At 35.4% G+C, this 27576-nt stretch overlaps 1 protein-coding gene across 1 annotated transcript in view; it reads left to right on the top strand.

Annotated features, from left to right (window-relative positions):
* Positions 1–27576, top strand: part of LOC145684118 (sphingomyelin phosphodiesterase-like) — a 111585-nt gene that overhangs the window by 63761 nt on the left and 20248 nt on the right. The window contains exons 2-6 of the mRNA XM_081756043.1: positions 9808–10118; positions 13448–13615; positions 17169–17396; positions 22344–22516; positions 26573–26767. Coding sequence (XP_081612169.1) covers positions 9808–10118; positions 13448–13615; positions 17169–17396; positions 22344–22516; positions 26573–26767 — 1075 coding nt within the window. The remainder of the gene's footprint in view (positions 1–9807; positions 10119–13447; positions 13616–17168; positions 17397–22343; positions 22517–26572; positions 26768–27576) is intronic.

Raw genomic sequence — 27576 nt, 5'->3', positions numbered from 1 at the left:
AATTTCAAAAACAGAACAAAACAAAAAAGTTCTCTGTGATTAATATTCCTTAATGTAAATGATTTCTCTAATCAAAAAAAAGTTCGTTCAGGTACACCTCTAGACCCAGAGGTCCCCACCTATTTAAAACCTTAAATAACAGTTCGCTCCAAAAATGAAGCTTCCTTTAAAATTTGTCTAAAATTCCTTAAGAGAGGTTCTGAACATGCGTCCTCGTACAAGCCATCATGAACCTCACATACTCTAAAGACAGACCCAACATTCTGAGAACTGTCTGGCCTAAGTCCCTAATTCAGGAATCGCCCTTTATTGGACAACCCTTAAGGAAATCAGCTAGCTAACAGACTTTAAAAGGTAAAGGGAATTGGAAAATTCCTTCATTTAGGAATAAAGCACCTTCTCTCAGGCTCGGTAGTAGGAATAAAATTCAAAACAAACAACAGCCTACCATCCCCTTATGTGAGGAATCAGCTGTGAAAAATCTAATCGGCTAATCGGAAACAACTAGCCGAGGAAAAAAAAGTATATATTACTCATCCGGCTCGGTTGCCATAGCAACAGCCTTCCCTAAAATCAAGATAAAGAAAATTTCTGAAAACATACAGCGCTCGGAAGGAGCGATGTCACAATAAATCTAAAAATCCCTACTAAATTTCATTTCTTAAATATTCCTAACCGGGAATCGAACCTATCCTTAGACCTTACCCTTGGACATACAACCAGAACTCAAATATTCTGAATTGTATTCCGCTTAACAAGTCTAAAGGTTGACCCTATACACAGCCATCTCTTTCAGCTGTACCCCTGCTCTGACTTAAAAAGAAAAGTCGCGAAGCAAAAAGAGACCCAAGGAGCACGAGAGCTCCTCCCGCTAAAAATTCCGTCTCGATTCTCTCAAAAGAATCCAAAATCTGCCTCCCGCTGCCAATTCCCTTCTTACTTATATACGATTTAACAGCTTTCCCCCCTCTCCGCTACGACGAGAAGAAACTGTCACTGAGCTTAACAGTGTTTCCAAATGAGCTAGCTAGCTACTAAACTTTTGCCTTACTTGGAATTATTTTTTTTTTAAAACTGAAAAGAATAACTTTTAAAGATTAACATATACATATATATACATACATTAAACAATACATAATGCACACATGAAATATATAAATTTACATAAAGATTAATAGACAAAAATACCAATCTATAATAATTTTACCAGCGCTGGTTCCTTAACCTAATTATATATGCATTAATAATCAAAGAAAAATATGAGTATTAAAATTACTTTAAATATATGCATATATATACAAAACTAGCAATGGGCCTGAAAGTGCTCATTGCATATACCGCGACCTTTAAAAAAAAAAGAAAAAAACTGTGTTTTCCACTTAACTTTCTCAGTTCATAGTCTCTTCCAGTCTTTTTCCCCCGAATACATTAAGGGAAAAAATCACTTTCGAAACACAAACACAAATTTCACATACACTCACTTAAACTTTGATAAGATATGCATTTGGGACTTATGAGTGCCCAAAAGTCTGAAGTCCGGAACAGTTTTTTCCCCCGTTCACATTGAGGGAAAATTCACTTCAAAAACACAATCAGCACAATTATTTACAACACACACTAAAAAAAAAATCAGAATTGATAATTTGTCTCGAGGACTTATGTCTGCCTCGAAAGTCTAAAGTCTCGTACAGTTCACGAATCAATTTTGAACCAAATAACACTCCTGAAAAAAAAAAGAAAAGAGAATTATTGACTTACAATCAATCCTTAAAGATCCAGCTTCCTCCTGATTTGGGATGCTTCTTGTTTTCTCTCCGGAAACCTGATGTTTTTCCCTGGAGTCCTTGGAATTCCCAGTCCTTCTCCATCCGTAAAAAGGTCTATGAAATCCTCGTCCTCTTGTTGCGTTCTTGAGGGACCCGGAAGATGCTCAAAAGAATGGTGACCCTCCTCTTTTTCCCGCTCGCACTGCATGTCACGAATATCACTCAGTGTCATTTCGGCCACTTCCACTCGGCTTCTTTTTGAACTTGAAGTTTCATCTTGAGCAAACCTTGCTCTTCTTTTATTGTTTTTCGGTGCATCAACGTGACATAATAACTGAAGCTTTAACGGGTCTTCAGGGTTAGGTCTAGCACCTACGTATACTGACCTAGTCTGGCGAGACATGCTGTCTGAATGTACTTTAGAGAAACTAAGGATCTGAACTTACGGTCTCGTCTCGTGACGTGAACTGCTCTCGAAGCGAACTCAGCTTGAACTAGCTATAATAAAAACATCTCTAAGGAAGGTTGTTGTTTACAAAATCCAACTTCAAGAGAAAAAAAGAAAAAAAAAATCAAACTACAGGGTCGGTGGGTAGTTTTACTCTCCCCCCATCTTTCTTCTTTATTTCGTTCGGACTGATTTCCTTCGCGTACTCTGCTTGTAATTCGACGACGTGTTTAGCAAAGTCGGGAGCTTTAAAAACAGGTTTCATCATATCTGCATTGGTTTTTACTGTCCTCCCGGACCACTTGTTCCTTACCAAAAAATGTGTTGGCGGCTACCTGACTCTGTATACACCATGGACCAGAATATCGATTCGCCAACGATGCGCTAATATTCTGAGTAGGCGAGGAAATCCTAATGACTCTCAGCCATATATCTTGTCCTACTTTAAAAGGGCTTGGTCGTCTCCCCTTATTATAAATCTTCCCATATGCTCTATGCTTCTCTTCTTGAATTTTGTTCGCCCGTTGGTAAGCTTTCTCCAACCTGTTCCTCAACTCGGCCACATATTTCGGGTGATCGACATTCAAACTTGTTTCCCTTTCTTTCTTGGTTTCTAAATCTAACCAAGGATGTCGAAGCTCCCTGCCAAATGTAAATAAAATGCAGAGTACCCAGTGCTCGAACATTTCTTTGAATTCAGAGCGAATTCAATTAATTTCAAATCTTGATTCCAGTTCTCGTGCTTTGCATTATATATGCCTAAAAGACATTTAACGTCCTTTATTGCCTTTTCAGCCTTGTTAGCACGCGCCCTATATGAACTGATAAAGCTGTACCTGGCCCCTAAGCTCTCCATGGCCCTTTTCCAAATTTCACTATTGAAAATACTATGATTATCCGTCACTAACCTTTGATATGTTCCAAATTCTGAGAAAAAAGTCAGAATACATTCAACCATAATTTTTGCTGTAAGCCTTCGAAGAGGGAAAAGTTTCACCAACCTTGTGAAAGCATCTACCAATACTAAACAATATCGATACCCTCCTACTTTAGTTTTTGTGATAGGACCTAGATTGTCCGCATACAGGACTTCTCCGGGTGCTTTTACTAAGGAACTCTCCATATATCCGAACTTTGTATTTATATTTTCCTTAAAAATGCTACACGGAACGCAAGCCTTCGTGAAATCTTTAACATTCTTCTTCATTTCCTTCCAGAAAAAACGACTTCTGATTCTATCTAAAGTTTCTATGAAGGACGGATGCCTGACTCTTTCTCAATATGGGCTGCTTTATTTTTTACTTCGAGCGCCCTGTTTTTCCCATCTCCTAGCAGTGTTTCCATCTGTGATAGATATTTGGCTCCCAGAATCCAAGAAAAGTTCTGTCGGCTGCCTATAGAAATATCCAAATATATATGGCGGTGCATTTTTACTTGACGCTAATTTCCGAACAAAAGTGGCTGCAGATACGTTCTCTTTTCCCGCATTTTTCTTCCACTTTTTAAACTTTTCGCAGACAGATTTTTTATGCCCGTCAGATTTGCAGAAAAAGCATTTTATCGCTGTTTTTCCTTAGTATTCTCGCCTACAACTTTAACTTGTCTCTTAAAAACAGCTGGGTTTAGAGCTTCTGCTCTAATTTCCGGCCGCACTGTCTAAAACCGTCCCCTTTGTAGCAACTACAGCTAAGTCTGCCCCCTTTTCTGTTCAACCTCATGAGACTTTACGTAATTCAATTCCTCTAATAAATATGACTGTATTTTTAAAGCATACGCTTCTAGCTGTTTCAGACCCGAAAACTCTTTTTCATGTAAATAGACCTTATACTTTGGGTGTACTTTGGTCAAAATTTTCTTTACTTGTTCTACTTCTCGTGGAGGGTCAGGCAATCTCTTAAACAAAAGTGACATCTCCCTAACAAAACGCGCAAGAGGTTCACTTGGTTTCTGAATCCTACTCACTAATTGCGATTCAATCTCTTCCTTATAATTAAAACTAAAATATTCTTTAAGGAAGCTGTCTTTGAATTCCGCAAAATTTGCGAAAGGCTTCTTAAACTGGAACCATTCCTTACTTTCTCGCTCTAAGACTTTTGGCACGACTCTTTCTAGAATAATCTCTAACGAGACTTGTTTATGCGCCGCAAAGTCTTCCAAACTAGACAAAAACTCAAATGGATCTTGCGACGGATCCCCAGAAAAATGAGAAAGCTGTAATTTCACCTCCTCAAAATCTTGTCTACACGAGCAACTAGCATTTTCACTTCTTCGTGTATTTTGTGAGTCTTTCAAATTCCTAATAAAATCTAATAGAGACTCAGCGCTCAACTGTTCGGTTCCTTCAATTCCCAGAGCTTGTCTCAAAGCTTCTAATTCTATAGAAATGGACTCCATGTTTCTCAGTATCTTCCCTGATCTTAAACGCATATACTACTTAAAAGAAAAGTCTAATATCCTGGACAGCAGCCCCCAAAATTATGTGATGGGCCCTATATAACACGTATATAATATAGTATGTTCCTTCTACTATCTTATACTACGCTTCAACACCTGAAACTTAATTCGTGAGACACTCACATAATATAAATAAATTTGCTTACTAATCGTCTAGGTAACTAGTAAACAATAAACTTAATATCAATACCCAAGGTTCAGGGAATTTTAAATCAATCAGACTTTTCCAAGTAGACTAGTTTATTCAAAATTTCAAAAACAGAACAAAACAAAAAAGTTCTCTGTGATTAATATTCCTTAATGTAAATGATTTCTCTAATCAAAAAAAAGTTCGTTCAGGTACACCTCTAGACCCAGAGGTCCCCACCTATTTAAAACCTTAAATAACAGTTCGCTCCAAAAATGAAGCTTCCTTTAAAATTTGTCTAAAATTCCTTAAGAGAGGTTCTGAACATGCGTCCTCGTACAAGCCATCATGAACCTCACATACTCTAAAGACAGACCCAACATTCTGAGAACTGTCTGGCCTAAGTCCCTAATTCAGGAATCGCCCTTTATTGGACAACCCTTAAGGAAATCAGCTAGCTAACAGACTTTAAAAGGTAAAGGGAATTGGAAAATTCCTTCATTTAGGAATAAAGCACCTTCTCTCAGGCTCGGTAGTAGGAATAAAATTCAAAACAAACAACAGCCTACCATCCCCTTATGTGAGGAATCAGCTGTGAAAAATCTAATCGGCTAATCGGAAACAACTAGCCGAGGAAAAAAAAAGTATATATTACTCATCCGGCTCGGTTGCCATAGCAACAGCCTTCCCTAAAATCAAGATAAAGAAAATTTCTGAAAACATACAGCGCTCGGAAGGAGCGATGTCACAATAAATCTAAAAATCCCTACTAAATTTCATTTCTTAAATATTCCTAACCGGGAATCGAACCTATCCTTAGACCTTACCCTTGGACATACAACCAGAACTCAAATATTCTGAATTGTATTCCGCTTAACAAGTCTAAAGGTTGACCCTATACACAGCCATCTCTTTCAGCTGTACCCCTGCTCTGACTTAAAAAGAAAAGTCGCGAAGCAAAAAGAGACCCAAGGAGCACGAGAGCTCCTCCCGCTAAAAATTCCGTCTCGATTCTCTCAAAAGAATCCAAAATCTGCCTCCCGCTGCCAATTCCCTTCTTACTTATATACGATTTAACAGCTTTCCCCCCTCTCCGCTACGACGAGAAGAAACTGTCACTGAGCTTAACAGTGTTTCCAAATGAGCTAGCTAGCTACTAAACTTTTGCCTTACTTGGAATTATTTTTTTTTTAAACTGAAAAGAATAACTTTTAAAGATTAACATATACATATATATACATACATTAAACAATACATAATGCACACATGAAATATATAAATTTACATAAAGATTAATAGACAAAAATACCAATCTATAATAATTTTACCAGCGCTGGTTCCTTAACCTAATTATATATGCATTAATAATCAAAGAAAAATATGAGTATTAAAATTACTTTAAATATATGCATATATATACAAAACTAGCAATGGGCCTGAAAGTGCTCATTGCAGGTGGCAGGCCTACAAGGCATAATCGATAGTTGTTAATTTGTGGATATATATGGTTTTATAAAACAAAATATGTCAGATATGCAACGTAGACGAGATATTCACCCATATAATACAAAATCTGCTAAACAAATTGATATATCGTATAGTAGATTATTAAAAATCAAAAATAGCTATACAATACAAGGTATAAAATTCACGAACAGATTACCAATACACATGCAAAATTTACCTATTACTCAATTTAAAAATAAAGTGTATGATTGGTTAGTTGCTACTCTATTATAATGTTAAGGAGTTTGAGGAAGATAAAGGTATATTGGTATAGGTACAAAAAAAAAAAAAAAAAAAAAAAAAAAAAGAATTTGTATATTTTCATTTGACGTTGTCTATTGTCTGTATACAGACTTAATGACAATAAAAATATTCTATTCTATTAATACACTACTTGTGAGTTAATGAATAATCGAGAGTCCGTGATGGCTCAGTGGTATAGCTCTCACTTCTAACGCGTGAGGTCCCTGGTACAATCTCACACGGGAAAGTCCCGGAAGTGGTTGCTCAAATCTAATTGCTACATAGCACATCTGTTAGAGCATCATGAGAAATGAAAATGAGCAAAATTAAACGTGCTATGGACCAGAACAATAGGAGCTACGGGGCTTCAAAATTTGAATATCCAAAAAATTAGGTCTATATTATGGAATTATGTACGTTTAAAGTAAATATCTTGTAAACCGTTAAAGCAATCAAAACAAAAGTTGCACAATATAATAAGAACAAAATGCCCTATCAAAAACCACAAACAGTGTTTCCATAGGTGAAGCAGTGTTGCCAACTCAGCATAAAAATATTTTTGTTTGAAGAAGCACCATGTACAAGTGTGCATAGATTTAAAATCCACTATTATCACTAAACATAGCAGTGAAGTGTAGTGGTACAGTGTTGCATACTGTTGTAGCTACATGCTGAAAATGTACACTACAATGGAGAAGTCTGATATGTCGCAACAGATGGTAATAAAGGAATCTGGGTCTCATACTTTGAATTTAGTTCAAATGCATAACACCGATAGTATAAGATAGTAAAATGTCAGTAGCGTCACAAAATATTGATGCATTTGAAAAACGAAATTGAGTGATGCCATTTTTACGTCTTGTGTCAGCTCCGAAGCTACATAGGGGGGACCTGTAGTATAAAGTGGGATCCGAGCCACTATGAAAGAGAAAGATAATGAAATGTAAGGTGAAAAATACAACAAAGACATGTCTGATGCAGGATTGGAACCCTCGGTCTCCAACATACCGGTTGTCTAGCCTTCTAGACCACACGGCTATCCGGGCCGACTAAAAACAAAATGAGGTAGTAATAAAATAATTATATTTCTAATGTGAATATGGTGATATTACAGTGTGCAAACATAATCATATGGTATGTAGGAGAGGAAGTAAAAGAATGTCACTTGATACGAAAGACATGAACCGAGAAAGTACTCTTCCAAATATTGATAACATGATCTGGCAATCAGTTTACAGAATTAGAAAACGCGTGTAGCATTTTGTTTTCGCGAGTTGTCTGCTTATGCACCAGGGCTACAGAAGTATAATGCAAAACCCTCACGTTTTTCTAATTCACTCCTTTATTACCATCTATCGTCACATATCAGACTTCTCCATTGAACATTTTCAGCACACGTAGCTCCAACAGTGTACAACACTGTGCCACTACACTTCACTGTTATGTTTAGTGATAATACTGGATTTTAAATCTGTACATATGGTGTCATTTCAACGAAAATATTTTATGCTGAGTTGACAACACTGCTTCACCTATGGCAACAGTGTTTTTGTTTTCGATAGGGCATTTTGTTCTCATTATATTGTGCAACTTTTCTTTTGATTGCTTTAAAGGTTTTCAAGATATTTACTTTAAACATACATAATTCCTTGATATCAATTTTTTGATATTCAAATTTTGAAGCCCCTTAGCTCCTATCCTGATCCTTAGCACATTAAATTTTGCTCATTTTCATTTCTGATAATGCTCTGTGAGATGTGCTATGTGGCTATTATATTTGAGTGACAACTTGTGGGACCTTCCTTCCCGTACAGTGCTCACCAAGTGCTTTGTTGTTGGCAAACACCATAGTGCGGGGGCAGTATCGGAATTCCCCCGTTTCCTTCCATTTTTATCATTCCACTATTACCATCCATCTCATCATCATCGTCTTCTTTGGCTTCGGTATATGTAGGTAACTAAAAGAAATGAATAATTGTACACTGACAACATTTGTTTTATCCCATTCCTATACCATGTTCTCTCCCTTCCTTTATTCAATCTAGTTTTTTCCTGTCACTAATTGCAAGCGAGTACTCCTGTGTCACACAACTGACAGTTGGAAATAAATAGCAGTGGCATGCACGGAATTTCGTCATGCAGGATCAAGGTTTTAAGTTCATATCGTTTCAGGATATATACGAGGACTGTCGAGAAAATAACAGACGTTTTGAAATAAAAAAGTAACGGAATGAACAAACTAAATTGAATTATATGCGTTTAAAAGGCACACTCTTAAGCTATTGTTCCACATAATCGCCATGCAAATTCAGGCATTTACAATACTGAGGCACAAGTTTTTCAATATAATCGCGGTAGAAATCTGTCGCCTACGATTTGAGGCACTGGCCTACACCGGCATGCAGTTCGGCATCAGTATCAAAGCGTTGTGTAGCGATCTGTGTCTTCAGAGCTGGGAAGAGGTAGTAGTCACTCGGCGCCAAATCCAGGCTATATGGTGAGTGATCGAACACCTCCCATCCATAACCATCCAAGAGCTTACGGGTATGCTTGACTGTGTGTGGACGTGCGTTGTCATGAAAAACACTCATTATTCCATGTCCGTAGACTTCACATAGTTGGCGATGGATTTCAATTGCCTTGTTTTTTTTTTTTTTTTTTTTTTTCAAACGAAAACCTAATCACAGAACGCACCTCCCAAGAGGCGGGATTTTCTATTGCAGCGTACATGGTAACACGTCACAGAAAGCACAGTAAGAACGGTATAGTCCTCACGCTACCACAGCTGGATATGTACTGAGTGTGGCAACGTTCTGACACCAAGATGACGACTCTAGCCTCGCTCACTGCCGCTATAGGCCAAAACGTCTGGTACTTTCTGGACAGTCTCGTATATATATATATATATATATATATGGGATAAAATCCGGAATCTCCTGTTGTGTACGTCACTGATGATACGTTGTTAGTCATAAAATTTTCAATTTTTGGGAACTGTGGCGTATTCCTGAAATGCTGTTTTCTTGGAGGAAAAAGAATATGGTGCAGAGTTGCTCATTTCATGAAGTGATATTGCCTGTGCGTCCGTAAATGGCAACGGATTTAAATCAGCGTGGTTCGTTAACAAAAGCAGGTCGATGTTGTGTAAAAACGTCAACTCAAAATCTATCAACAAATTTTTCAATAGTCTCAGAAATAAATATAGGTTTCATGTACTCTATTATAATTTAATTAATAACTAACTTATTTTCCTTTATTTGCAGATGGTATCTTCGAATGGTTCTTTGAGGATTTCGATTACTTCCAAATTACTGGAATTCGCACAAAGAGATTCCGAGAAATCTTAGAACAGTTAAAAATACCTGATGGCTTTCATGGTATCCAATGGACCCGAGTGCCAGACATGCTGCAAAGTAACATATGTAATCTTTGTGATGTCTTCATACAGACAGCGCTTAATATGGTCACCGATGGGAGGTCCAAAGAGGAAATAACAGAGTCTATGATTCACTTGTGTACCTTGCTCAACATTGAAAATGAAAGGGTTTGCCGTGGAACCATCGAACTTAACATGGTAAGAAAGAAATCAAGTATTATTCTATTATCACAATTATCTCTCTTTCTCGTGGCTGATTTGTTAGCGTTATTACTACTTTTGATAAGACGATACCCAATCCAATGAGGGGTCGTTTACATACCACGAAACACGGCAAGGCGGGAGGAGTTTGCCCTTGCGTTACGAAATGTGACAAAGGGGGAATGGGTTTACGCCTTCGTTGCGTAACGCGTATTTTTTTTTTTTTGCTGTAATTTTTATTTTTATTCTCGGGTTTATATGCAATCTTTTAAACAAATAAATTTATTCAGCTGTATTCTTTTATATATATATATATATATATATATATATATATATATATATATATATATATATATATATATATATATATATATATATATATATAAATAAATATCTTTATTGTTTTGGAAAATTGCAAACTTATAGCTTATATAAAATGAATCATGGAGAAAGGATTCGAAGAGAAAAATGAAATGAAATTTTTGAGTTTTACGTCCCACGGTTATGCCGGTTAGGCTAAAGGAGACGGTGAAGATGAGTAATGAATGAAATGGTGGAATGAAGAAAGTGGGAGGAAACGGGAGAACCCCGAGGAAACCCACGCACACGATGTTTGTCCACCACAAAGTTCACTTGGCGAGGCCTGGGATCGAACCCGGGACCTTAAGCACCAGAGGTGAACGCTCTACCACTGAGCCACCGCGGCCCCAGGATTCGAAGAGGTTAGACACAAGCATTACTGGTGACGAACCCTGCGTGAATTACAATGCAATAAAACCCCGTTTTGTGACTATCACTGCATTGCGTTTACGACACAGAAAGCTTTTCTGGAGTTAGTTGTTAGTGATCGCAACTACCGCTTTAAAATGTCCTCACGTTCCCATTCGTATTGCTATTTCTAAGAATATGATTCAAAATTTTTGATTTGGATCATTACCCAGTCTATTCTTCTAAGAAGTTTTACATATGAAATAGAAGAAACTCTTGTTTCGTGAAATGATACTATTTTCAGGGACAGAATGATCCACGATTTGCAGAGCAAAATAAGATATTAAAAATTGAATTCGTCGGTTATCTCATACTGATTTTTTCTCTCTCTTTGGATTTGAATTTTTCTGAAGAAATCGAGTTTATTCACATTCTGACACAGATTTAGTACAAAAGGAATTTGAAAAGGGGTGAATTGAAACCCAAAGTCAACGATAGATGCTCGAAAGCTTGTTCAAAAACGAGATGTCCCTGCTCCTCGACGCGTGTAGCTACGTCGAATCTGTGGTCGACGAGGAAGAGAACTTCTTTGCATCATCGACACTGGCAAACTTCAAATACAGGAAGAATTCTGGATATCGGAAAAAACAAAGTAAAAGTCAGTTCTTTAGCTCTGTTTCACCTTTGTCTTCCGACAGTACTTCTTTCTTGCCAATCATCGGTAACCTAAAAGAATGGGTGCGATCTCCTTTGGAAAACGACAATATGTAATATCTAAGAATTAAGGCTGACTAAGTAAACAACGTTATGGGGTTAAAATATTACTACGGTACTACCATTTTCTAATACTTTGCTTTATTGGCGAAAAAGACTACAAATGTATTCAGAACATAAATATTTAGCATTTGTAATAAATAGTTCTGCCAATAAAATTAGGTTTTTGTATTGTATTAACTCCCAAAATAAGCAAAATTGGTGAAAAAATAGATATCAAAATGCGTTGGGCTTTGGCTCAGTGGTAGAGCGTTCAGCTCTGGTGCGTGGGGTCTCCGGTTCGATCCCAGCCCGCGCCAAGTGAACTTTGTGGTGGATAAACACCATGTGCGTGGATTTTCTCGGAGTTTTCCCGTTTCCTCCCACTTTCTTCATTCCACCATTTCATTCATTTCTCATCATCAAGCGGCATATGCGTGGGACGTAAAACTGAAAGATTTCATTTCAAAAAGCGTTATTTGACAAAGTGGGAAAAGGAGTTCGGCCTTGCGTTAAGAAATGTGACAAAAGGGGGAGGGGATAAAAATTGGTCAAAATAGCTTTCCGTAATATGTAAACTGCTCTGAGGGGAAAAAAAGCTGTGTCTCTTTTCACATATTGTTTTCTTGATATATTACGAGTACAATATACCTCCAATTGAAGCATCTCGCGAATGATGATGTATAGCACATTTTGGCCTTTTCTAGGTTATTAGTAAAATCATGCTATACAGAGTATCACTAATATACTGAAAGACTCTATTCTACATTGCCCAAGATATGGCACTAGTACGCTCGCAAACTCTGAACGGAGCATTGCTGTCGGAGCATTGCATTGCTTCGCTGATTACTGTCGGTCCGTAAATGGCTCACAATTCTCTATGGATGTCAGCTGCATTCTGTCCTTTGGCGTTCAGAAATCGTATGACAGATTTCACTTTCCATTTGGGAATTTTGTATTACGGCAGTCATTTCACCTTACTACTACCCGCATGTATGCAACTCCACTCGGACGATGAGCCTATCTCTGTTACAAGCACAGAATGTAGGGGATGCTTCTGGGGATGATCAACTTCATCAGTGTTGCCATTCCCCTGTAAAAGTTATTGTCCTTCCTTTTTTAATAAGCGCTTCATACCTAAACAAAACTTAAAAGTATAAGAGTTATATAGTGTATGAACACTCCATTTGTCGCTTAATACTTCTCTTGTCAAAGTATCTGACTAGTATTGTTCTTGTACAAACTCCAAATGAATCACATTCCCGGTGGGGACTCGGTCGAAAAAGCGTAAAAAGATTCTTCAGGCCAGACATTCTGAATGAAGTTTTCCTGGGTTTTCTTCATTCAGACCAGGCAAATGCCGGGGTGGTACTTAACATTTAGGTCCCAAGCCGCTTCCTTTGTTCCTTCCGTTTCCTCGGATAGTGTTGATCGCAAGGGACGTCATCCCTCATACATGACGGGCTAACATGGCCATAGATGCCGAAAGCCCAGAAATCTAATTCCTAATCCTAATCCTAGTGATGGGCTAATATGGCGATAGATGCCGAAAGCCCAGAAATCTAATTCCTAATCCTAATCCTAGTGATGGGCTAATATGGCGATAGATGCCGAAAGCCCAGAAATCTAATTCCTAATCCTAATCATAGTGACGGGCTAACATAGCCATAGATGCCGAAAGCCTAGAAATCTAATTCCTAATCCTAGTGACGGGCTAACATGGCCATAGATGCCGAAAGCCCAGAAGTCTAATTCCTAATCCTAATCCTAGTGGCGGGTTAACATAGCCATAGATGCCGAAAGCCCAGAAATCTAAATCAAAATGAAACATTGTCTTTTAATTTTAATTCTTTTTTAACTTTCAGGATACTGTATATTACATCGCAACTCACAGCAATGTAACAGGACAAGTTGCTTGTGGAATTATTCTTCAAGCGAACTGTGAGCAATTCGACACACGCACAAATTGGACAGTGGAAGTAGATGTTGGTGAGAAACCACAAATTGATCCACCACAGATTAATTACGCTAATGTAAGTACCAATTTGTACCAAGAAGATTTTATTTACTTGTGGATACTATAGGATGCATATTTAATATTTAACAAGATAAAAACATTGTATCTTAAGATTTATGTATTAAATTACGACCAAGCCTTCTCTCGTCCCTTCCTCAGTGTGTTATTCCGGTACACTGTTAAACTTATGACATGATGAAGGGATTTTTCAACGATTCAATTCAATTGATATATTGTGTCCCTTCGACCTTATTATATACATAATGATATGAGTATGGAACATATCGAAGTATAAGAAATAATAAATTTACATATAGTATAGCAAAATCGTTATGTGAACCTACATTTATAATGAAAAAAGAAATATATTGTAAAATGCTGTCTTTTAGGATAGAGCTAAAAGTGGTACACCGGAATTTGGACTTTTTCCATCAGCTTTTATTATAAAAATTTCTTCTTGTATACAATAGTAATAAATATTACAAACAAAATATAAGTTCCTCTAGATATCTTAGTGCTTTGCTGGTGAATTTGTAGAAGCCCAGTAACCAAGCGTCTTAGGGCGACACGAACCAAGGCTCTTGGGACCAAGGTGTAGGTAAGTATCTTTCAGAGATCAGGCGTCCTAGAAAGGGGGATAAAGCTCAAAGACCAGGCGTTCTAGGGAGTAGTGCAGTGTTTGCAGAAACCAGGCGCCTTAGAGAGGATTTCTCAGAGCCCAGGCCTCTTAGAGAGTGAAGGTGATGATCAACCGTTGGAGATTGATGCCTTTTGCGGTGTTCCGGCTGCTTTTATCCAAAAATGTTGTTGACTGCTTGAATCTTCTTCACTTGCCGATCAGTGTCGATGGTTGACAGTCTTCTTCGTGGCTGTCGTCTGAAGTGTGTTTACAGCCAGCACGTGGTATTGAGAGCACGTGTAGAACCTTGCAATATCGACAACGTGACAACGTGAATTCAGCTACAGCATAAAATGACCCTCTGAACATAATATTTCACGTTACTTTCTTATATAACGTTGCCTTATTTTCAGTTATCTCTTCTACCTCATTCGGGCTGACTATATTTTTTTAAAAAAAAATCTTTAATCTTTATATTATAGTCATGTATAACTTGTAGTCTCTTGTCGTAATAAGAGAACACATGATTTGGTTAGTAATTATACGCCACAACATAATTATGATTATTTTACGTAAATAAAATATTCAAAATTCTTATCACTCCATTTCTTAGCATTAAAGTTATATTAAAAGTTCATAATTTTTATTTCATAGAATTATATTTATAAACAAATATTTTCCGTATTCTTTTTGATCTGTTCATTGTACTTCCATAAAAACAACCTCATATTATTTCTTTTACAATTAAAAGAAAAGAAGCAAAGGTAAGTCACGTTAACGAAGTAACCATCATGGATTACACAACAGAGCGGTTCAGATCAGTGGCATCTCTTGAAGGAAGTCACATCAGAAAAATTTAAACTTTTGAGGCTTCAATTTAAGGGACGAAAACAGCCTAAAGTTCTATTTCTTGTATAAGAGAATTAGTACATTCAGTGTTGAATTCAGACTTTTCTACAAGGGGGGAGGCAATAAAAAATTAAGGGAGGGCTATGTTCTAGATTGCAATAGAGCAGCAGGAATCTATCGCAACAAAACTCGCGACTTGTTTTTGTCTCGTCAGTCGCAATAACCAAAATATTGCCATTTTTCCTAACTAACGTTGTAAAGCGTTCGTGTACATCTGTATCTAATTTCCAATTCATATTATTATTATTATTATTATTATTATTATTATTATTATTATTATTATTATTATTATTATTATTATTATTATTATTAAACTTCGACTTTATACGAGAACGCAGTTTGTTAATTAGAACAATTAAGTTAGGCAAAAGAAGAAACAATTTTCTTTTTAAAAAACCTTTGATTTTAAGACTTTTATTTCCGAAAAAAAATAAACACAAAAAAGAAAATATTTCAATGCAAGTGTATAGATATTCTAGGGGGGCGCATATATATTCTAGGGGGGCTCAGCCCTCTCTTGAACATGCCTAAATTCAACACTGAGTACATTAGATAAGTTCTTTCCCTTAGTTTGACATATATACGTGAATTTCTTCATGATATAAGGGGTGGGCCAAAAGTCACGAAGGAGTTATAACTGTGATTTTTTTTTTTTTTTTTAATTTATTGATTTCCATTGGTATTTCACAGACTTAAGACCAAGGATGTTAGAATGTTTACATTTATGTGCGGAATATAATCTCAGGAAAGTGTGTGCCATTATGGGCCTCACAGACACGGATCCCATGTAGCACATGATTCATGACAGAGGTCAACACTTCTGGTCCGAGTGCCAGTATTCCTGCATGAATATTGTCCTTGAGAACAAAGTGTATGTGAACAAACTACAAATAATACAGCATATCAAAGACAATATTCGTTCAGAAATACGGCCACTCGGACTAGAAATGTTGACTCCTGTCATTAATTACGTGCTACATAGGGCCCGTGTCTACGAGACCTATAATGGCGGACGCTTTCCTGATATTATAATCCGCACATAAATGTAAACAATCTAATATCCTTGGTCTTAAGTCTGTGAAATATCAATGGAAACTAATTATAAAAATAGTTATTCACAGTTGTAACTCCTTCGTGACTTCTGGCCCGTCTTGTACATATGTGACTTCCCTCATGAGTCGTTCAGACGAAACTTTAATTAACACATTAAACCTTGGCAGATAACACTTTTCAAGTTCTAAAATGCAGTTCTACAAATTTAAATTTTACTCCTTGTTTTTAGAAATACGAAGGGGAGTCCGAAAATAAGTTTCCCCTCTCGGTTTGGCAATGACGCGCCCAAATTTGTTTTCGGCTTTGAAGAAGACTCTCGGCGGCAGGCCCTTTGGAAGCAATGCTGAAAATACTGAAATCACAGGAACTCGATTCTGTGCTCGAAACTTCTTACGTATACAGAGCCCTGAATTTTTCCTGGAAGGGTTTTTGAAGCTTACAAACCGGTATGACAAATGTCTCAATGTATGTGGTACATATATGGAAAAATAAAAGTACATCTAATCTTGGATGTCATATGCTATTTTTGGTCTTTCATCCCCACCCCTGTCCATAGTCGCCTAGGGAAACCTATTTTCGGACTCCTCTTGTATATATTTTGGGTAAGATAGCTATATTTCTCGTGAGTCAAAGCAAGACGTTTTCATAATAGCTGATGGCATGTTACGCAACATGGAAATCATATGAAATAAGTGTGTTTCCGTGCGTGTTAAAGGATCAAACAGGCTCAAAGTGGGTTATTAGTGCGTGGGTCAGCGTGACACCAATTTGAAATGCGGAGCGTATAGCCGCCTTAATTTTGAGTAAAATAAGAAAGAAGAAAAAATAGTTTGAAATTTATTTGGAGAAATTCACGATGATTATTATTACTATTATTATTATTATTATTATTATTATTATTATTATTATTATTATTATTATTATTATTATTATTTATTTATTTATTTATTTATTTATTTATTTATTTAATTTTTTTGTATATTTATAGGGAAGCATACCTAGTACAAAGGTAGTCCACCTCTCGGATTTGCATTATGATCCTCGTTACACGTACCAAGGCAACGCAGTATGTGGTGAACCGACGTGCTGCAGAGCTGATCAAGGAGAACCTTCTGACAATTCTTCGAGTGCTGGTTATTGGGGAGATTATAGATCTTGCGACATGCCTTCCTATTCAATCACTAATATTCTGGAAGAAATCAGGCTACAACATCCAGTAAGTATTTCAGGCCACTCCTTTGCAGTGATTATCCTGCAGTGATTACAAGGGCTCGATATGTTAGTCAGCAGCTTTAAAACTAATTGAGAGAACATTAAAAAAAAAAAAAAAAAAAAAAAAAAACTTTCACAAGTTATTTTTTAATTGCACAAAAATCGACAGTTCCTAATGTATAATGCCAAATATGATATTTCAACTGAAAAAGATAGTATTCTATTAGTTATACAACATTTCGTCGAACAAAGTGCTGGAAACAACCAGGAAAACTAAGATTGATATACAAATATTCATATCTTGTCCCCCACTTTTAACGTCCAATCGCCACCACTGATAACTGTAATAGATGGCACTTATATATGTCTCGGCTAAGGATGGATAGTCGTACTAGACACAGAGTAATAACTTATAGACAATGTTTTTATAGCAAAGTAGTCATACTTTTAACCTAACTGCCTACTTTACCTAATATCTTGGAGAACACTGTTAAATTACAGAAACATAGTACTTAAAGTTTACGTCGCAAATAGACTTCTAAGTCCTAAACTCCTCACATAAAAATGGCGTGTTGGATTTCTGAATCGGTCAATTTTATTTATAGACTGTGTAAACTATAGTAAATTAAAAGAACAATGTTAAACTTGTGTATATTTACCAAAGAGCATTTTTTAATATTGCTGTCGATATAATTCCTATCATTAACAAATACGTCTTTAGATCATTTGTATTGTCATATGGCGGTGATAATAGTACCTTATTAAAAACACAGAACGTTCTAAATGGTAGCTATTTCACTAGATAATATTATTTTTTTAGTGAAAATTAATCGAGTATCTGTTAGAAGTTTGTTGATATTTGAAAAAGTTTCATATTTTAACTAGTTATTCTACCATATAAAATAAGTGAATTCAACGATTCTATTGCCTTATCTGTGAATTCCAGTTTTACAGCAACTATAAATTTTTCTCTCTTTCTACTATTTCTCGTAGTATCCCTTCTCAAGCTCAAATTTGTTTTATTTTATTTCTGTTTTGTGTATATATATATGAGGAAGTAATGCACTCTTTAAACCTGTCAGACTAATAGTATTTTTCCTTAAGTTCCAAAGAGTAATTTTATTATTATTATAAATCACGGTTCACATTAATTAGCACAGAACAATTATTTATATCTCCTTTCTAAGATGTGGCGACATTCTTTTGTTTGATATATAAAAGATGATTCTTTTCCACAATTTTTAGACGACGATGAGATTAGGGAAAAAAAATATGAATATATCGTGAAGTGGTTTAATTTCCAACGGATCAGAGACGGTTCATTAATTCGGATAGAAATGCAAGCAATACTTACATTATTCGTGCACAAACTCCTGACTTCTAGTTCCTGTTCAACTCCTCCACGTTCCTATTTTGCTTCGTATTAGAATTTCGTACTTGTTCCCGAAGTTGTTAAAATTGCTTTGCTGGAGTACGTAACGTGCTTTGGCATCATGTACAATGAATTACTTCCCGGCAAATAGTAAAAGCATCATCAAATACACTTAAAAAAAAAAAAAAAAAAAAGTTCATTATGAGCTCTTTCGCTAAATTAATTCATCAGACAGAGAGAAAATACACTAAAAGAAGTTAACTATGAGCTCTTTCGCTAAATCAATTCATCAGACAGAGAAAGAGAAAAATGAAGTGAAATCTTTAAGTCTTATATTCCATAGTTATTGCGGCTAGGTTAAAGGAGACAGTGATGATGAGAAATGATTGAAATAGTAGAATGAAGTGGGAGGAAACGGAAAAAACCCGAGAAAACCCACGCACACAGTTCACTTGGCGCGGCGAGCTAGGATCGAACCAGGGGCCCCATGCACCAGAGGTGAACGCTCTACCACTGAGCCACCGCGGCTCTCAGGGAAAGGAAGAAGTAGGGAAAATAAAAAAAAACTTAACGGAGAAGGGAAGAAGTAGATAGAGGAGAAAACTTAAAGAATGGAGAGAAAAAGCTTAGATAAATTCAAGTGTATGGCATGGACAATATAGTGTCCTGTTGTCACGTGATAGTGCTATCAGGCTGGATGCTTATCAGTTTTTTTTTCTTCCTCTCCCTAGCTGGTAAACGATTTTAATGAAAAAGGTCAAACAATTCTGCTTTTGCTCTCTTTTCGTCCTATTTCTTTCCCTCCATAGCTCATAAATGATTTTAGTGAAAGAGCTCAGAAAATTCTGTTTTTGCTCTCTGTTCTCCCTATTTCTTTCCCTCCCTAGCTCATAAATAATTTTAGTGAAAGAGCTCAGAGAATTATTTTTTACAATGTTTTTGTTAAGCTTCTTTTCAATATGTTTATTTGTTGGAGTCAAATCTTGCTACTTAAATTTCACTCACTTCCATACCAACCAGAGCTTTGAAATTCTGTTCAGCAACATGTAAACTCGATGTCAACACATTTTTTTCACATAATTTTAATTGTAGTTCGTCGTTTAACTGTAAAATATTAATTAAGTTACTACAAAGATATTTAGATTGCAAATATACGGGTAGGTAACATCAGTTAATTAAACAGTACTGTAATAGATGGCGCACTGTTTTATTTGTATTTTATTTGGCGCCTTTAACGAAGAAGTTAGAAAGAACAGATCTAAACCAGAACAGATCTCCAGAAAGAAGAAATCTTAAAAGCCACGATTTTAAGTATGTTAACCCTTCATGAACAACGAAAGGGAGGGAAGTGCACTTCCACTCAGAAAGGTCTAAACACTACAAGTACAATTTCATTGTGTCTCTTTTTTTCTTTAAATAATAATCTATTATGTTAGTGAAAGATAAAGCAAAGACACCTGCAGAGGAAATATGATAATCTTTTTTCTATAGAATTCAATATCGAGCTTCAATCTCAATATACCAGTTTGCAATTGCAGTGCAATTAGCTCTTTTATCCTCATTTCTTGATTTTCCTTCTACATATGTTTAAAAATTTAAACAAAAAACTTGTTTCCACCTTCAATGATAAGGAACATTTTTGTGACAAAGACAAGACTAGTTTCCATATCAAAACTGTGATAACTAACTAAATGGAACAGTGTTTGCTACTGTTCGAGAATCCTGAGACTGTTGAATTAATACTGAGCCACTCTTAAAACTATCATATATCCCCTGAGCTCCTACATATTCACATGAATTCTTATATTTGATAACAATCAAACAATTCATGCTGGAATTTGTTTGACCATTTGCTTTAGCCAGGCCCGTATTTAGGTAAGTGCTATTCTGTGCTCGAGCACAGGGCTGCAGATTTTAGGGGGTGGCAAAATTTTGGATTTTTTAAAAATGAAAATAAAAACCGCCCCACAAAAGTAAGTTTTACGTCCCACGGTTATGCCGGCGAGGCTAAAGGAGACTGTCATCATGATAATGGGTGAAATGGTGGAATAAAGAAAGTGGATAAAAGCTGGAAAACCCTGAGAAAAGCCACATGCACGGTGTTTGTCCACCACAAAGCTCACATGGCGCAATCTGGGATCGAACCAAGGACCCCATGCACCAAAGGTGAACGCTCTACCTCTGAGCCACCGCTGCACATAGGATTTTTTAAAGATTCACAATAAAGTAATATTTAAAAATAGCAACCCGCAGAATCCCCGCACAAACGTGAGAAAATATGTTAATGTGTTTAATTCGCTCTAATTACAGTAGTTACTAATTAGCTAGCTTATCTGATTATTTTTAAAGGGGTGAGGATGAACTTGAATATCATGAAAATTGATATCAGCGACCTCGAAAACTATGAATTCAACAGTAATATCTGTCGTTTTCGATTACATTAAAAACCTCTCTTCCTCTCTGGGCAGTGGAGTATGACCTTGAAGTTGAATTGGATTAAAACTGTTACTATTCATCTCAGTGACCCCAAAAACTATGATTTCAACTCTAATATTGGTCGGTTTCGGGAAGGAGAGGTGGCAAATTATTTAGAGCACAGGGGCGCACAATATATAAATATGGGCCTGACTTTAGCACTGTCCATGTGACCTTAAACTAATGCGAGCTACACATGATTTATGAATGAAGTATTCAAATAGAAGGTCAGCTTAATAAATGTAACTACCGTCATCATGAAGTCTGTTTCCAACAAGAAATATTTATTTTAAATAATACATTGATGACTGATTTTGCAGCCCCTCGAAACTTCCCGCCCCGTGCAAATGCACGTGTTATACATATAGTAGAGCCGGCCCTGAGCTCAGTGGTAGAACTCTATCTCTGGTGCGAAAGATCAGTTTGATTCCAGGCTATATTAATTTATAGTGAATAGCTTCATCCCAGTGGCGGATCCAGGGGCAGAAGAGGAAACTTTTCTTTTCTTTTATATATAAATAAAACCAATCCCAAAGTTTGGAGCTCTTAAAAGTAGCTCTAAGTAGCAATATTACAACCCCCCCAGAAGTCCGTCCTGGATCCGTCCCTGCTTCATGCTCATGGGTTATTTAAGGATTCTCCCGCATTCTTGTTCCACCAGATCTTTTATACTTACCACTCTCACTGATCATCCATCTCCTTTAGCCTAAAGGGCATAACCATTGTAAAAGAGAAAATTAGGAACTTCATTTCTTTCTTTCTTTTCTTTTTCATGTCAGAAATTGAGAAAGGCACAGAATATACTGCAATATTCACAAAATGATCTTCGATTTGTCCAATAGTTTGGAGTAAAGATTTGAAAATATATACTTCTCATGTGACTGTTCTAATATACTAGATCTCCCTAAATGTTCTAATGAATGAACAGGCACATACTGGTCGAAATATTGTTAAAGATCGTCACCACTATTCCCGTAGGTAACTTTTTTTTAAAAATTATGTTCATGTCACCTTTTATTTATTTTTTTCTGTAATAGTAGCACAACCTTTGTTATAATGTAAATTCTATTTGATAATTAACTAATATTACTTTTTCTCTAAAAGGATATGTCCTACCTTATTGTGACTGGAGATCTCATTGATCATGGAGTATGGGAAACGTCCAAAGAAGATAACTTAGAGAGTATTAAATTCATTTACGACGAAATTAAGAGAGTGTTTACAGGAATTCCTGTCTATCCTGTTTTAGGAAATCACGAACCTAGTCCCCTTAATATGTAAGTATATTTATCTTATTACATTTTTGTGATCTTTTCTTCATAAGAGCAATTAATGTTTTATTGCTGTATTATAAAACACTATATATTATTGTAAAAACATATGTACAAAAATGAATATTTGATTATACTCGTGGCTTTTTGATGTATTCTTGCTTTATGGTGCAAAAGGTTTCGATTAGATACATCCATGTGCTATCATTAGGATCATACAGTGGAACTTACAAGATTTTGCTTCATCCATCTTCACTGTGGAATTATTGCTTAAATAATTAATACTTTTCTGACCAGAGTATATACTTATTTATCAAAATTAAAATAAATCGTAACAGTTTCAATAATAATAATAAAAGTGAAAATAATAATGATTATTAAAAAGCAGTTATACTAAAAATTTAAAATGAAACAGTATTTTTTTAAAAAAAATATAATTTTTTTATCAACAATTAAAAATATTCTTTATACAACAATGATTAACAAAAACAACATAACTACTATACGTACATGTGTTGATATTGTTGATATTTTCAATAATAAGGAGGTTAAAAAACAGTTATATATTCGATTCAAATCTAATTTTGAGTTAATATTCGTATAAATGAAAATTAAAAACAAAATTGTGTAGAACCAGTTAACTTCATAACTGAGAATAGCGAGTAAGTCCATCTTCTTCATCTTTGAAAGTAGCATGAGAAATATCACGGAGTTGACAAAACTTAGTTTACACTTTTCAATCCAAAGTGTTCATAAATTCTGGTTCATTTAAAAAAAAAAATCAATTTTAGAAGAAGGGAAGGAACTTAAAATGCTAACCACTTACCACTAAAATGCTAACCACTAAAATTACCTCACTGTATTGCTAAACTAATGCGTTGAAATAAAAATTGTGTATTTCTCGGATCTCCCGTCTTGAGATTTAATTTCAATCCGATTTCCTTTAGAATTCTCTAGCTTCTTGGCTGAAGACTCCCAGACTTGGCTGAAGGCTTCAGTAACAAAGGCGATGAACATATGATCTTCTTTTAATTTGGAATATTTCGTGTGTTTTCGCTTACAGACTGTTTCAGCAGCATTTCCTGCCTCTTCACATGATGAAGCTAAATGGGAAGGCGCAAATGTGTCAACACATGTGACGTCCCATACCAGTCGTTGCCCCATTTTCCAAGGGGTTAATGTCACTCCATCTGGTCGTTTGCCATTATCTCAGGACATTCCAGATGGTTCTAAAACACTTGGGACATCAATACTGGCAAGAGCTCGTCTTATTATATTATTTAGCTCTCCATGACGAGAAATTCAACCTCCACTCCTAGAACAGCTTAATGCATGTAAATTTTTCCATCAATCTGTTCTTGACATGTACATTTGAAACTGACAGATATTTAAGCTGACACGTAGAGTGACACAAATTTGAAACGCGTTGTTTTCCAAGAAAGTTCCAATATTTTTGACGGTGTAGCTTGTAGTCATGCACCAGATTCTTTTCTTTGTAAAGATTTAAAATGGGCAATATCAGATATAGTTTCAGGGACGAATTTTTTATCAATTATTGTTGTTAAAGTCCAACACAACGGGAGTCTCATTATGGTATATACCATTTCGTATCTCCAGTCCCTCCGCCAGGTAATGAATTTCTATTTTGTCAACTGGAATGTTTAATATGTTGCAGATAAGTGGCTTCAATTCAAAACACGAGGACAGGAAAGGTGGAAGGCTTAAATCTTAGATTTTCCTTACACTTAAACATCCTAAGCAAATTGATAAGCTTGCCTGAGTCCATTGATTTTCATTCAAATAATAATTGATGATTGACTGTAGTGCATATTTCAAGCAATTATCAGGCTGAAGTACCTTGGAAGACATGAACCATGTGGGAGTGGTGCTTAAAAGATAGATTAGTTTCGGTATTCCCAGGTATTTCTTAAGTAGAAAAAAGGCGATATGGGCTGGTAAAGTCTTCAGACGCTGAGTTACTATTTTTAATCTATTTAAATGCTCATCAAAAGTTTCCTCATATCCATCCTCAAGGAGGGGGTGATCCCAAGAGAAATAATTCATTTTTAAGTACCGTCTTGAAGTAGGTAACAAGTCTTGAAACTGGGATTCAACTTCTTCGCTTGGGTTCCCAGATGTGAAAAAAAGAAAGTTCCTGTTGCGTACCGCCACAAAAACCACTATATATATATAAATAAAGGTATTTTTCGCGTGATCCCCATAATAGTTCTTTTTTAGCAGAATTTATTTGATTTTGTTTACTTAAATATTAGAAGGAGTATTGTTTAATTATTTGATTACTGTATACGCTCCAATATAGTACAACCTTGAATATAATATGACGCTAAGTTTTTAAGATAATTTTAATGGAAAAGTAAAAATACCCAAAATAAAATATTAGACGTAAGATACTTTGAAAGTATTTATACCATATAATGGAAAACTTAACAATTTAAAATTCTTTTCAAGATTTCAATCCCAGCTTTTATTGCAGCTTTTTTTTACTGCTGGTTACGGAGAGTATACTCAGATCGACCTGAACACCCCTTGGAAGCGGGTGAAAATACATTAATAGCAAAATTTAGATGTCACTCAAATCGAACTGTAACATAACGCATTTCCTATTTTCTATGTACGTCTGACCTTGACAAGTCACGCAACGACATGGCGCGGTTTCAGGACAGTGATGCAGATAGTACAGTCCCGTATGGTATGAAATAAACTTTTTTAATTTTCAAGTGGAAAGGGCTAGGCTGTGATTGTAATATGAGCATGTTTTTCATAAAACTGTTTTTATACTAAAACTATCGTACTGTATAATCGGACCTATACGGTATTTGAATTCTAATAGCAATTGTTTAAGTACAAACCTTAGAAAAAGATGAAAGATTAAAGTGTACTTGTAATTTTCAAGAAACAAAGACAGGATTATCGTTGCTAAAATTATGAGACATTCATGTTTCTAATGTTTCAGTTTCTAAAAGAGCAAGTAACGTATATTGTATCTTTATGCTGTAAATTAGCAAAGACGAGGAAGTGAAAACAAATTTCCCTCTATAGCACATAGCGTGTTGTCTTCGAAATGAATAAAAATGATATCTGCAGGGATATGTTCTATCTTTCTGAAAATAAAGGGTCATTGTTTGACGTATTTTTACTACTACTACTACTACTACTACTACTACTACTACTACTACTACTACTATTATTATTATTATTATTATTATTATTATTATTATTATTATTATTATTATTATTATTATTATTATTATTATTATTATTATTATTATTATTATTATTATTATTATTATATTCTTTCATAATTATATTTGTTATTATTCGCTACATTAATAAATATTTTGCCAGTTAATGTCTGATGAAGATAAAGTTAAGTTACTGAAACTGTTAATTTTAATAAATAAGTATATACTCTGGTCAGAAAAGTATTAATCATTTGAGTAATAGTTCCAGAGTCAAGAGGGATGAAGTTACATAAATAAAAAAAAATACTATTTTCCCAATGTTTTGAGAAGCTGTAGGTCTGCAAGGTCCACCCTTTTAAAATTTAGATACATATACCTAGTTGAGCTTAGCTGAAAGGTATAATAATGACCTTTGAAAGTGTTTTTTCTTAATTAAATATGGAGGTAAACTTCAAGAATGACCTTCGGAAGTTTTTTTTTTTCTTCTGAAATCTAAACAGCAGAGGTGATCTCCCTATCTATAATGGGGATAGTAAGTTGCGCGACATAATGGATCTTGTACGTTCCATAAGTTTATTTAGCAGTAATTCATAAGTACTAAAACATTGCACTCAGTTTAGCTTTTGGAATATTTTGAAAAACGTGAAAAATATATAGGCAAAATGAGTTAACACTCTCAGAATCTCTGTAAATTATGAGAAAAATCTTTTTGAAGATATTTCAAAATGTATTTTGTAAATAAAAGTTATTTATCAGTTGGAATATCATATTTATATTTTTCTTTCTTTATTATTGTTTATTTTAATTTATTTTAATTTATCGTTTTTTAATTACTTTCGTTGTTTTTTTTTCTTTTTAGATTTTCTCCCCCTGAAATCACAGAACCGAATATCACAACGAACTGGTTATATGATGCTGTGGCTGATATGTGGTCCATCTGGTTGCCAGAGGATGCGATAGAATCTATAAGATATGCAGGATTCTACACGACACTAATAAAGCCAGGACTTCGGTTCATTGGTCTCAACACTAACTACTGCTACACTTTCAACTTGTAAGTTTTCAACTAAATACATTATATTCACACCAGTTTTAAGACATAAGTAAGCAAAGTTAAAGACTTAAAATATAAGTACATATTCCACGAGAGCCGTATGATGACTTAATGGAAAGAGATATGCTCAGAGGTGCTGTCTTAATTCCAGTTATAATTAAAAATATATCAACAAATAAAATAAAAATAAAAGTTATAATACATCAAATATGGAGAATAGGAGGTACTTCTTATGAATGCTACTCATTCTACTCATTCTTCTTTGGAACTTCTTGTCTAATACCATAGGTGAAATAAAAAGCTTGTTTCTGTGTCAGTCTGTCTGTCAGTCTGTGTGCGACCTGGGGACCAGGCGAGTAGACTGATAGATACCAAAATTTGTTCACGGGTACCTTGGTCCAGGCCCCAGACCAAGACGAAGCGTTTTTTTTTTTTTTTTTTTCAAAATTCGAACTAGGGGGTGTGTCTCAGGGGTTGGCGTTTAAAAGTAGTAGAAAATGACCTATATTAGTGTCAAATCCATAGTTTTCACGGTCACTGAGATCAATGGTGACATTTCCATTAGCGATTACTTTCAAATAAGCTATGATTGTATGAAAGCCGGGGGGTCACCCGGGGGGGATACCAAGACACGTAAAAATAATCCAAAATAACCGATATTAGTGTCAAATCCATTAGTAAAATAAGAGTTTTGTTTCTTTCATTGTTCAGTTTGTTTATATAGATATTTTATCTGACCTGTACGAAGTGCGGACATATCAGCTAATATAAAATAAAAGACAAATTCTGACAAAAACATTTATTATCTA

The sequence above is a fragment of the Thermobia domestica genome, chromosome 4 (assembly GCF_964235325.1).
Source record: "Thermobia domestica chromosome 4, izTheDome1.hap1.1, whole genome shotgun sequence".
Lineage (NCBI taxonomy): Eukaryota > Metazoa > Arthropoda > Insecta > Zygentoma > Lepismatidae > Thermobia > Thermobia domestica.
Note: the sequence above shows the minus strand (reverse complement) of the source record. Positions and strands in the feature narration are given on the sequence as shown.